A 13,253-nucleotide genomic window follows, 5' to 3' on the forward strand; every position below is an offset into this window, starting at 1 on the left:
TTGGGCCCTAAAAAAAAAAAAAAACTGTGTTCTAAAATATGTTTGAGAAATATTTAAATAGAATATGTTGTTAAGGTAAAAAAATACATTGTACATTTTCCAAGTAATAAATAATAAAATAATATTAAATACCAAATTAGGCAGCATGGTGCCATAGTGTTTAGCACTGTGACTCCCTTCCTGATTTCCTATTCTTTTGCATGTTTGTCACACTTAAATGTTTCTGCTCATCAAAAACCGTTAACTATTAGTCGAGGATAACATAATTGAACACAAAATGCAGTTTTTAAATGAAGGTTTACGTTATTAGGGGAGAAAAAAAAAAACTCCGAATCTACATGGCCCTGTGTGAAAAAGTGATTGCCCCCCTTGTTAAAAAATAACTTAACTGTGGTTTATCACACCTGAGTTCAATTTCTGTAGTCACCCCCAGGCCTGATTACTGCCACACCTGTTTCAATCAAGAAATCCAAAAAAAATAAAAATCCACATTTCAGGAAAAGAAAACTTAAAAAATACATTTTAATAATAAATGTATCGCTATATGTTATATATTGATATATATGATAATCATATAATAATTGGCTGACTCTACTGTATGTATATATGAAGGCCTGTACTGTATGAGTTTGATGTGACGCAATGAGATATAAACATTGTACAGTGGTGGCCAAAAGTATTAACTCAAAAGTGAAATTCAAAATTACAATGATATTCTTACATTTTTTTAAACAATGTAAACAAAGATAATGAAGTTATATGTTTTTTATATATGAATATATAAAGTTTTGTTATTTATTCTTCAAAACCTGCTGAATTAAAATCAAAAAGTCGTTTGCAGTACTCTGGTGTCTCTTGCCCAATCCCTGCCTGCTTGGCTGCACAAATCACTTGATTTTTTTTTTTTTTTTTGCTATTTGTCTGCAAGTATAGACACCCCAAATTTTTTTTTTCAAACACAAACAAAATTGCCATTTGTTCCATCCATTAACTAAACCAACTGATTCTAATTATCACAATAGCCGGATAGGCTAAAACTAATCAGAAAAATAAGACATCTGCATGTAGTGTCTTAATATTTTTTTCCACCATGGTATATGCAGTCATTTATTTAAAGTGAGTGTGGAGGGCAAATGGTGTATTTTCTTTCAAATATATAGATATCACATCAGTCCAATTACAGAGCTGTGAAAAGGATTTGTGTATGTGTGTGACAGAGAGACAGAGAGAAAGAGAGAGGGAGAGAGAGAGTCAGAGAGGCAGAGAGAGAGAGGGAGAGCGAGAGAGAGAGTCTGTCTCTCTGTTTAGACGAGTGATGGCGCTGTTCTCTCGACAGTTTACCTGAGCCGCTCGCTCTTTGCGCATTGAAGCACATGATAAATGCTTTGCCTTTAGGAAGAAGAATCGTGGATGCTTTGCTGTTGGTTGTAAGATGGAACTTTGCTCTTGTCCTTTTGGAGATTTCCAGTCGAACGTCCTCGCTGAACAATTAACATCGCAGCCGAAAGACACAAATACTTTCTTTCTGTCACTCAGACTCAGCCGCGCAGCTCGTTTTTATTCAGCGCCCACAGTTCACGTATTTAAGACGTCTCCGGTGCCGAACCGAGAAATCACACTCTTTACTGCGGCACTTGAATTGAGAGAAAAAACTATGTTTGATGCCAAAATACGCAGTTGATGGACCGCGTTATTCATTCTTATCAGATTACAAATTATGGCTTTTAACAGCGACTCCATGACCGTGGTTAGAAGATGCCTCCTGACGTTCAAGCCCTTCAGGTGAGCAGTTGTTATAATAGCGCTCGGTTTTTAAAACCAGTTCTGGAGTTCCGTGCAGACGCTAAAAGAAACTAATTTGTGACTAATTTGTTTGTGTTTTATGTTATGTATGTAATAAATGATGATGATGCGGGCGTGAAATAGACTGCAGAATAAACTATTAAAATGAACAGGCGAAGTGAAAGCGTAAAGCAGTGTGCTTTGGTGTTGTACATCTCCTAAAATTGCGTTTAATAAGAACCTTTAGAGGCAAACTTAAATTATAAAAAAATATATATATATCGCCTTGCACCTCCAGGGTACAGGTTAGATTTCTGCCTCGGGTCTGTGTGCATGGAGTTGGCATGTTCTCCCAGTGCTTGGTGGGTTTCCTCCGGGTACTCCGGTTTCCTCCCACAGTCCAAAGACATACAGAATAGGCTAATTGGCATCCCCAAATTGTGTGAATGTGCATATGAATGTTGACCGGAAGTTGTAAAATGGGAATAAATTCACCACTGACCAGTCACTGGCCAGTCATTAATATATTATATATTACTAACTAACTAACTAACTAACTAATTGTATACAGTACGTTACTGTATACATATGCAGTAGAAATCACAATATAACCATAATATAGTGCTTCGAGTCTTATGATCTTGCATTGCTTCAGTTGGTCAGGTGTAGGCTCACCAATAAAATAAAGTTAGCTGACTACCTGAATCTATTAAATGACTGGCTTTTCCCATTAATTTAATTTTTTTTCTTCCCTAGTGGCAGGGGTATGTTTCAGGGCTTGAATTTTGAAATAATGGTTCTGGTAGCATGCAATGACAATAATTAACCCTTTACTTTGGACAACATAATCAAAGCAAATGATTGAGGAAGGAATCTTAAATTGGGAATTACTTTTTTATTTATTTATTTTTTTCTCCAGCAATGTAAATTTCATTTGTTTTGTCTCATACAGTTCTGTCTCCACATCCTTTTCATTATTCACACAAGGAAGGTGTGTTTTTTTTTCTGTTTTCTCTGTTAATCACAAAAGGCTACATGATCTTGTCTAAGTAACATCATTTAAAATGTGCATATTGTTCTTTCCACAATGCTGACAACCCTAAGAAGAACCATGAGAAACATGGGAAAGAAATCCATAATGACAACCAGTAGAAGCTCTTTCAAAATAAATTTATGAGAATTGTTCATGGAAGCTGTAAATGGTTTTCAGGGGTGTATATGGGTGAGATACAGTACAGTATATATATTCCTTTACTCATTTTTATTTTATGCACGCATTTTATCACAATTCCCTATTGATTTTTTTCAGTCAGTGTGTGGCACAACAGTCTTGTGTCGATAAGTTCACCAGAGGCTTAACACTGTCAGGGGCTACATGCTGAGAGTAAGGATTTCTTCTGTATCTAAGCAATAATTTTACATCCTGTTTTTCTCTGATATAAAGGCAGTCAGGTGTCAGATATATTTCCTTAGCCTGGTCTGAATCAGTTAGGAAACATTGCGCTACCACTGTGCTAAAGAGTGTTTATGGAGATGACACCACTGACAAGAGCAATGTGCACAAATGGATGAAGTTTAAAGAAGGGAAACCATTATTGAATACAAACCATGGGGAGGGAGATCATTAACAAAGAAATCATTGACAAAGAGGATTTTCAAACAGGTTACGAAAGTTGTGTATAATGTTAGTGGAACTGTACCACCATTTGACTTACGCCAGTTAATAAAAAAATATATATACACCCAATTTTTAATTATTTTCCATATATACAAAATACACTCCTGTACAAAATATGCATACACTGCCTAATTAAAATAGTCACCATTTCTAAAGGGTCAAATTGTTGGGCCACATCAAGCAAATAAAACAACTACATAGGGACAGATAAAATTCATAACCCTTGAAAATTTAAAAATTTACCAACCCTTTCACATGTTTGTGGGGTAAATGTAGTTGAAAAAAATTACTTGAAAACGTAAACTACAATATAAAAAAGCTTAAACTACAAAAAACTAAAAAGTAATTGAAAAATACTTATGTTTACAGTAAGAGTCATTGTAAGTGCACAATGTGATGAGAACTCACAGGATTAACATTAAACTGCTGTATGACCATAAAAAAACACTCGTTAGTCAGACTAATCATAACAAAGAAATTATTTGCTAGGGAGCATAAAGATTGGACTTTTCAGCAATAGAAAAAAGGTCTTATGGTCTAATGAGTTCAGATTGACCCTATTCCAGGGTGATAAGGGCACTGGGTAAGATTGTAAGCGTGCACCATCATACATATGTGTGTAATGTGTTTTTGTGTAAAAACATAATAAAAATAATCTGATCATAGTGGGGCTAGGTATTAGGTAAATACAGCCTATAATTTGGTTAGGTGTTAGAAAAAACAACATATAACTTATTTGTTCACCTTTTTATTATTTTTTAAATAAAGATTAAGCCAAAAATAAAAAATAAAATGTGGGGGCCATACTAAATACCCACTTACTGCTTCAACAGAATTTAAGAGAATAAACTGCAGACAAAGTGCTGTTAATCAGGTACAGACCTCTATAAATGCAGGGGGTTAACACATTGCAAGAAAAAGGGAAAGACATAAGCAATGGTGATTGTTGCTGCACATGAATCCGGAAAGGGTTATAACCATGGTTTAAACCATTTCCAAACAATTTAGAGTTCAACATTCTACAGTAATAAAAAAAACCCCAAAGCACTACATCCCAGACCCTACAGGCATCACCGAGCATGTTAAATGTTAAAGTCTATAATAGAACATTTATAAGAAGACTGAAAGTATGGAACACGTAGAAAGGGTTGCAGGAGAAGTGTTCTTCTCTCTAAAAAGAACATGGAAGCATAACTGAAGTATGCAAAACTGCATCTGAACAAACCCCAAGGCTTCTGGAACAATGTTCTATGGACATATTAGACCAAAGTGAAGTTGTTTGGTCTTAATGCCCAGCCTCATGTTTGACAAAAACTGAACAGCATTTTAGGAGAAACACCTCATACCCATTGTCAAGCATGATGGTCGAAAGGTGATTATTTGGGCTTATGTTGCAGCTACAGGACCTAGGCACCTTGGAGTCACATAGGACACAAATACTTCAAGTTATTGCTGCTAAAGGTGGATCTACAAGCTATTAAATCAGGGGGTACTTTGTATTGCCTATGCTTTTTTTTCCCTTTTTGAGTTCAATTTGTTAAATAAATAATGGCACGGGGGGGGGGGGGGGGATTATATGTTGTTGTTCGTGTGAGGTTGTGTCAACCTACAGTAATACTGTAAGCCACTAAAATCAGATGAGTTTTATTATGTTTTTACACACAAAAAAAAATTAGAATTACCAGAAGAATTAAATTTTTAACATGACTATATTTGGTAATTAAATGACCAGGTTATTACATCAGTGGAGGCACAAGGTTTTATGATGGGATAATCCAGGACTCAAGCTGTGAAAGCGTGGTTTTGGGAGCAAAAGGAATCATTGTCACAAATCAACTGGCCACCATTGTGTGCTGTGATCAAAGATAAAGGTGATTTAATGTGTATGCATCATTGATTAGAACAGGGATTATTTTTCACATTCAATCAATAATTATCTAATTGGCTGATTCATATTTTTATGAACTTGCTCACTGTTTAATCTTTTAAGTTTTAAAGCTGTAACTGCAAATCAGAGTTATTCCACCAAATACTGATTTCTCAATGTTATTTAGCCAAAGCATTAACACAATTTGTTTACACATTATTTGCATTTTGTTTTATTTCAGTTATAAAAGCTCTGCAAATATTGCACAATTTTGGGTTATTTTAATGGGTTGTCATATGTGATGTCATTTTCTTTAAATATACTTTCGAAATAATAAAAGTTATGTTTTGAATTTCATCTCTCCCATACATGCACTTGTAAGAAAAAAAAAAACTGATTTTCCCCCAGATCTTTATAGAATAAATCTTTTCATTAAATAAATAAATTAATCCTTGCCCACCCCCCTTGCAAATAAATAAATAAATAAAATCAGTGACATTTTACCATATACTTATTTGAATAATATCAGCTACATTCCTCTCAGAAAGGCTCATGCATTTATTACTTATTTCAACATAAAATGTGTGTAGGAAGCAGCCATTTTGAACTTTTAAAACTAGGTGACGTAAGGTTCAAGTCTAGATGTGCTTTATCAAATTGCTTAAACTCGCCAATGCACTGTAAAGCGGTGTTGCCAGACTAGAATCTGCTTTGGAGGATCTTGACTCCTAAGCACTGAAACACTGTAAAACTCGGACTAAACTCACTCTAGCACACTTAGGCTGTCTTATCGTTTTGAGGTCATATAAAACGATGATGATTTCTTTGAGATGCTCAACTTGTTTGCATTTTATGTGTGTGCATGATGTGGTGAGCCATTTCACTTCGACTTAAAGTTCGAAAGTAAAGTTAGTCTCATTCCATGATGCACCAGCTAAATAGGAGATGAAAGTAAACATTGCGATTAACGAACTCCACAGAAGTTGACATATTTACTTAAACCATTAATTAGATCAATGGATGTCGGTGCAGCCCTATCATTTATAATATAATTCCAGCCTGTAGTAAATTCTCTTACTCTTAAAAATTCTGATAACACTCAATAACCATGGGCTTTTCTAAGCCAAGCACTAAGGATCTAAAAATAAAGATAGTTGATACCTACAAAGGAGCAGAAGTCTATAAGAGGATTTTGAACATTATTTAGCTTTGACCTTTGGACAAAATGTCATTAAAAAATGTCAGTTAAGGAGAACTGTGGAAGTAGTCACTTGGCAAGGTCTCGAGAACCAGGAGATTTTCAAGATATATGTGTGTATGCTGGGATGAAAGGCAAAGGAAAAATAAAAAATGATGGGAAGGTTTAGCTCAGACTCTATGTTTTGAGAAAAAAAGATGAAGTATTTGATTAAAAGATCACTTTGCCAGCTGTTAAGCCTGTAGGTGAATCTACTCTGATATGACTTGTGTGACAGACAGTGGCACAGGAAATAACTCACAGATATCAGTATTATTCTGGAATCGAACATGACACACTCAATCAAGAAACTGAAAAAGAGAATGTCTAAAACAGGACAGTGATCCAAAACAGCCCTTAATCTACTTTTGAGAGGGCCACTTATAGTCCTCTGACTTAAACATCAATCCAAATGTTGGTAGATTTTAAACATGCTGTGCATAAAAAATGGCCCATTCATACTGTGCATTTACAAGAATTCTGTAAGGAATAGTGAGTCAAAATAAAACTTCAAAATGGCTCGAAAAAGAATGTAATATGCGCCTGAGGGGGTTGTTACTGTACTTATTCATATTTATCATATTGAAAGTAACTGTGATAACGAAATGCAGAAGTTTGAAGTTTCTGCTTGCTTCATTCCAAAGATCGATAGAATATATAATTTGTCCAGAGGTGCCTAAACTTTTGTATATTGCCAGTGGTCGAATTGTAAAAAAAAAAAATCAACATGAAGCCATTAAAACAAAACACATGCACTTAAACATGCAATTGTCAAAACTATTATTTGTTTCTTTTCATGGCTTTTATCTGGGGAGAATTATAAGAGTAAAATAAAAATCTACATAAAAATTGGTACTTAAGTAATTTTATTTAATATTACTGTAGTTTTGTATGACATCATTATGTTTTGTATACACAAGTGTATCTCTCTTTTACACACACACACACACACACACACACACACACACACACACACAAATAATCAAATCATTAAATTACTATTATGGCATTTAAAATTAAAATTCAAATAAATTTTAGACCCTTTTGTACCCAAGCATGTAGGTGAAGCCACAGTCTAATAGAGACCTAAGTCTAATGAAAAAACTAAACATCTTTAAATTGAGAATGGAAAAGAACTCATCTTTTATAGTCATTAAAGCTGTCAAACATTTCAAAAACTTACATTTTAAACCTTTGTTTTTATCACGTCTCCGCTGAGAGGATCTGTGCGTATGTATCACATACTAACCATTTTAGTTCTCTTCTTTTTGAAATATGTCAAAAAATATTGAATTCTGATTGGTTAATCACTGTTATTTATAGTTCGTAGATGAGTTTAAATATTTCATTTTCATGACAAATTTTACATAATTCACAACAGTATTAATCTAAGGGGGGGCGGGGGGGGGGGGGGGTAAGGGGCCTGGGCGTTTTACAAAGGGATGTTTTTGTTATTTTTTTTAACAGGGAGGATGCAATCCCTCTGTGTCCCTTCTCAAATCAAGCCCTGACCAGGTTAGCTACAGTATATATCAGCCACAATGCTAAGTTTTAAAAAATAATATCTATATTCTTTCAGCCATGTGTGCATTCGACAGAGAATGATGTTTATAGTGAAGAATGGGTTTTATTTATACAATAAATGTCCTATGATAATAATTTCTGCAGGTGACGGAAAATCTATTTGGTCTACAACAAAGAGCAGACCTACTGGCCTGGCATACAATAGTTTTGTACAAATCATTATTATTATTATTATTATTCAAACCATGAAAGAACTATATATTACTATTAAACTGTTCAATTTCCCTTTTTGAGCTTGTGCCACGATAATGGGCACACTAATGTCTCTCCTTTTCTCTTGTTCTCTGCAGGATATTCGTAGTTGGGCTTGGCTTTTTCAGCCTTTGCTTCCTAATGACCTCCCTGGGGGGCCAGTTTTCAGCCAAACGGCTTGGAGACTCTCCTTTCACCATACGCACTGAAGGTACACATTGTTACTATCGGGGATTTAAGATTGTTTGTATTGAGGTTTTTATTTTGGTCAGTACAGCATGAATGGTTTCCATGGTTGCAGACTACAAATTACACGCACACACACACACACACACACCAATCTTAAAATTAAAGTGCTGTTAAAGGAATTTACACAGATATTGTTAGGGTGGGTGATTTGGGTTTAACGAACATACGGTTTGGTTCGCTCAGTATAAGGGCAACAGAGCTAAAACAATTATTATTGGTTATTATTGATTATATGTCCAGATTAGACAGGAAGGTAGGAAAGTAAAAAAAACATCAATAGTTTAAACCTGATGCATAATTAAAGGCTAGAAAGGATGATTTGCCCCTGATTCAGATACGTAATAGCATAAATCATTGTCTACTAGGGATGGTATCAATACTGTTACTGTATCTTGTACTGGTACCTGAATTATTGTTTTTTCGATACCAAATTTGTACAGTCCATGAATATATTACACATTATGGTGCATAGCTTTAGCATTTTTTCCACTCAAAATTTTACAACATAATTTTTTTTTTCTATAAAAAATACCACACATCGAAACTCAAACTTCACAAGACCTAGCTCAAAGTTCACAAACATTAAATTAAGGATTTGCTTTAAAGCTGACAATTTAAATTTTTTTGTTATGTTTACAATCACAAAAAAAATCTACAGACGGAGAGAAAGAGAGAGAGAGAATGAGCACTTCTTTCTTTTTAATATTTGCAGTGATATAAATAGAATGAAATAAGACACTTTAACCACCTGCATGTTAATGATGCTCAATTTTTTCTTGTATTGTTCATTTCATCATACAGTGGTGTGAAAAACTATTTGCCCCCTTCCTGATTTCTTATTTTTTTGCATGTTTGTCACACTTAAATGTTTCTGCTCATCAAAAACCGTTAACTATTAGTCAAAGATAACATAATTGAACACAAAATGCAGTTTTTAAATGAAGGTTTACGTTATTAAGGGAGAAAAAAAACTCCAAACCTACATGGCCCTGTGTAAAAAAGTGATTGTCCCCTTGTTAAAAAATAACTTAACTGTGGTTTATCACACCTGAGTTCAATTTCTGTAGTCACCCCCAGGCCTGATTACTGCCACACCTGTTTCAATCAAGAAATCACTTAAATAGGAGCTACCTGACACAGAGAATTAGACCAAAAGCACCTCAAAAGCTAGACATCATGTCAAGATCCAAAGAAATTTAGGAACAAATGAGAACAAAAGTAATTGAGATCTGTCAGTCTGGTAAAGGTTATAAAGCCATTTCTAAAGCTTTGGGACTCCAGCGAACCACAGTGAGGGCCATTATCCACAAATGGCATAAACATGGAACAGTGGTGAACCTTCCCAGGAGTGGCCGGCCGACCAAAATTACCCCAAGAGCGCAGAGACAACTCATCCGAGAGGCCACAAAAGACCCCAGGACAACATTTAAAGAACTGCAGGCCTCACTTGCCTCAATTAAGGTCAGTGTTCACGACTCCACCATAAGAAAGAGACTGGGCAAAAACGGCCTGCATGGCAGATTTCCAAGGCGCAAACCACTTTTAAGCAAAAAGAACATTAAGCCTTGTCTCAATTTTGCTAAAAAACATCTCAATGATTGCCAAGACTTTTGTGAAAATACCTTGTGGACCGACAAGACAAAAATTGAACTTTTTGGAAGGTGCGTGTCCCGTTACATCTGGCGTAAAAGTAACACAGCATTTCAGAAAAAGAACATCATACCAACAGTAAAATATGGTGGTGGTAGTGTGATGGTCTGGGGTTGTTTTGCTGCTTCAGGACCTGGAAGGCTTGCTGTGATAGATGGAACCATGAATTCTACTGTCTACCAAAAAAATCCTGAAGGAGAATGTCCGGCCATCTGTTCGTCAACTCAAGCTGAAGCGATCTTGGGTGCTGCAGCAGGACAATGACCCAAAACACACCAGCAAATCCACCTCTGAATGGCTGAAGAAAAACAAAATGAAGACTTTGGAGTGGCCTAGTCAAAGTCCTGACCTGAATCCTATTGAGATGTTGTGGCATGACCTTAAAAAGGCGGTTCATGCTAGAAAACCCTTAAATAAAGCTAAATTACAACAATTCTGCAAAGATGAGTGGGCCAAAATTCCTCCAGAGCGCTGTTAAAGACTTGTTGCAAGTTATCGCAAACGCTTGATTGCAGTTATTGCTGCTAAGGGTGGCTAAACCAGTTATTAGGTTCAGGGGGCAATTACTTTTTCACACAGGGCCATGTAGGTTTGGATTTTTTTTCTCCCTAAATAATAAAAACCATCATTTAACCATCGTTTATTTGTGTTATCTTTGACTAATAGTTAAATGTGTTTGATGATCAGAAACATTTTGTGTGACAAACATGCAAAAGAATAAGAAATCAGGAAGGGGGCAAATAGTTTTTCACACCACTGTATATTAAAAAATGAGCACATGCACTGAACAGAGCTGTTTTAGTGTTTCACACACAACACATTCTGTTCATATTAATAAGTAAAAACGTAGAAATTTGTAGCCTTTATATTAGCAGACAGCTGCTGTATCTTATGAACCTTTAACTAAATACAGCTCAGCGTTTGATTTGGCTAAAGCTGCACTTAAATGATATTTTTTTTAAAAGTTGCCAATTTAAGTAAAAACATCCCAGTCTTATCACCGTCCTTGGCAATATTGGAGGACAAAATCTGCTGGTGGAGATTTTTAAGGTAGTTTTATAAAATTACGTGAACTTGAATGATGGTGGGAATATGGCTGTTTGTTCTTGCAGGTGAATACAAAGCAACTTTCTTCTCTTAAATTTATTCTACACACATTCAGGTGTTTTATTAATAACGTTGTTATTGTTAGGAAGGTCAGCAGTTCAAGCCCCAGCTTAGCCAGGTTGCCACTGTTGGGCCTTTGAGCAAGGCCCTTAACCCTGTCTGGTCCTGCGGGCCGTATCATGCCCGACCCTGCGCTCTGACCGCAGCTATGCTGTGATATGCAAAGAAGGAATTTCACTGTGCTGTAATGTATACAGTAGGTGGACAAGTGGTATGTGACTTTTACCGTCGTGGCGCACGGCAACTGCATTTGGGTTTGTGCGTTTGCTGGCTTTTACCGCTGAGTGGCGCTATATAACTATAGACTGACGCCTCAGGCCTTAGTTCGTTTGGTTCGTTGATTGATTCCAGCATTTCAGTATATCTCAAGTCTTAAGGTTTAATGCCTGCAGCAGTATGTATGTCTATATGACATTATAAATGTCAGCACATCTTTATAAGGAGTACAAGTGTGACTTTTTTTTACTCTGATAACTTGACTTTCTTTAATCAATCCTGGAACAGTTTGTATTAAACCATGCTTTAAAGATATAGTATATTGAAACTAATTACATATAATAGATGGTAATGATAATTAATGATAATTAATTGATGATAATTATTTTGGCAGTGCAAGAATTTCACCATCGCTTTTCACCTGTAGCTCAATCAGTGTTTGGGGATAGAAAATGGGGGTGTAATTAGACATGCAAGCCAAAAATTGCAGACCGATTGGCATTTGCATTAGTTTACAGTACCAGTAAAAATTTGGAGACACCAGTCAAATTTTTAGACAACAACAACCACAGACAATTGTTTTTTTTAAATCATGATGGTCAGCTATTCTCAAATACTCCTTACATGAACAGTATTTTCAAATGCATTTGCCTCTCATGAAGACTTTATAATAAAATCACCAATTAACAGCACCTTGGATTAGAGCCATTATGAAGGTGATTATTGCGTATTAGCATTGTTTTGCAATGTAGAATAAAAAAAATCAGGGAAGATCATGGAATTAGAAGGTGTGTCCAAAGTTCTGACTAATGGTGAATGTTTACCCTATGATCCATCTATGAAGAATATGAATATCCAAAGAACATTATTATCAGCATAAATTTTTATGGCAATACCAATTTAAGATCATCTTATCACCTATATGTATGGTATCATGTCATATCATCCTGTTACATTTTTGTCAGGTCCACACTAGCATCAAACTCCCAATTTCCCTAGTAAAGCACAATTTATAGATTTAAAAATGGACGCTCAGCCACTAAAGACTTTTTAATGTTAACAAGATGACTGCTCAAGGCCTTTTACCAGGCCTTTTTTAAATATTAAAGATCTCTTTATACATTTTTTTTCATCCTGTTTTTTTACCTTGCTCTTGCTTGCTCCTGTTCTTGGTGCTTATTCGTTACCTGCACATTGACCTTGATACTGAATCAATTGCGTGTCTTTTGCCACATTTAATAAAACGTTGATTACCTGCACTTTCATCTGAACCTGGTATCATGACAGCTTTGCACTGTACTGTATTGTGTGGAAGTCTGAGGTTTGCACTTCACTACTCAATTAAACTGAGAAGATTTCTTGTGGAGCAATAATGTTGACTGCAGTATTTTTCTCACAAAGGTGGTATTTCAGCAATGCTTTTACCTTAAGTATGTTTATGATTGCTCAGCTACAGTATATTTTGTCTCATTTTGTTTCATTTTATTTCATCAAAAGCCCAAATTGTTTTAAATAATATAATCCAAAAAAATTATTAGCCTAATATGCCTAATGTTCCAAATTTGGCAGCGAAATAAACACAGCTTGAAGTGAGGAGGATGGCAATACAGATGGAGAGATAAAGCAGAGAG

The 13,253-nt window shown here is 35.4% G+C and overlaps 1 protein-coding gene across 1 annotated transcript in view; it reads left to right on the forward strand.

Moving 5' to 3' along the window:
* Positions 1 to 1,432: 1,432 nt before the first annotated feature.
* Positions 1,433 to 13,253, forward strand: part of LOC128544594 (alpha-1,6-mannosylglycoprotein 6-beta-N-acetylglucosaminyltransferase B) — a 110,327-nt gene continuing 98,506 nt past the window's right edge. The window contains exons 1-2 of the mRNA XM_053514814.1: positions 1,433 to 1,782; positions 8,439 to 8,551. Of these exons, the coding sequence (XP_053370789.1) occupies positions 1,718 to 1,782; positions 8,439 to 8,551 (178 nt within the window). The 5' untranslated portion in view covers positions 1,433 to 1,717. The remainder of the gene's footprint in view (positions 1,783 to 8,438; positions 8,552 to 13,253) is intronic.

The sequence above is a fragment of the Clarias gariepinus genome, chromosome 16 (genome assembly GCF_024256425.1).
Source record: "Clarias gariepinus isolate MV-2021 ecotype Netherlands chromosome 16, CGAR_prim_01v2, whole genome shotgun sequence".
Classification (NCBI taxonomy): Eukaryota; Metazoa; Chordata; class Actinopteri; order Siluriformes; family Clariidae; genus Clarias; species Clarias gariepinus.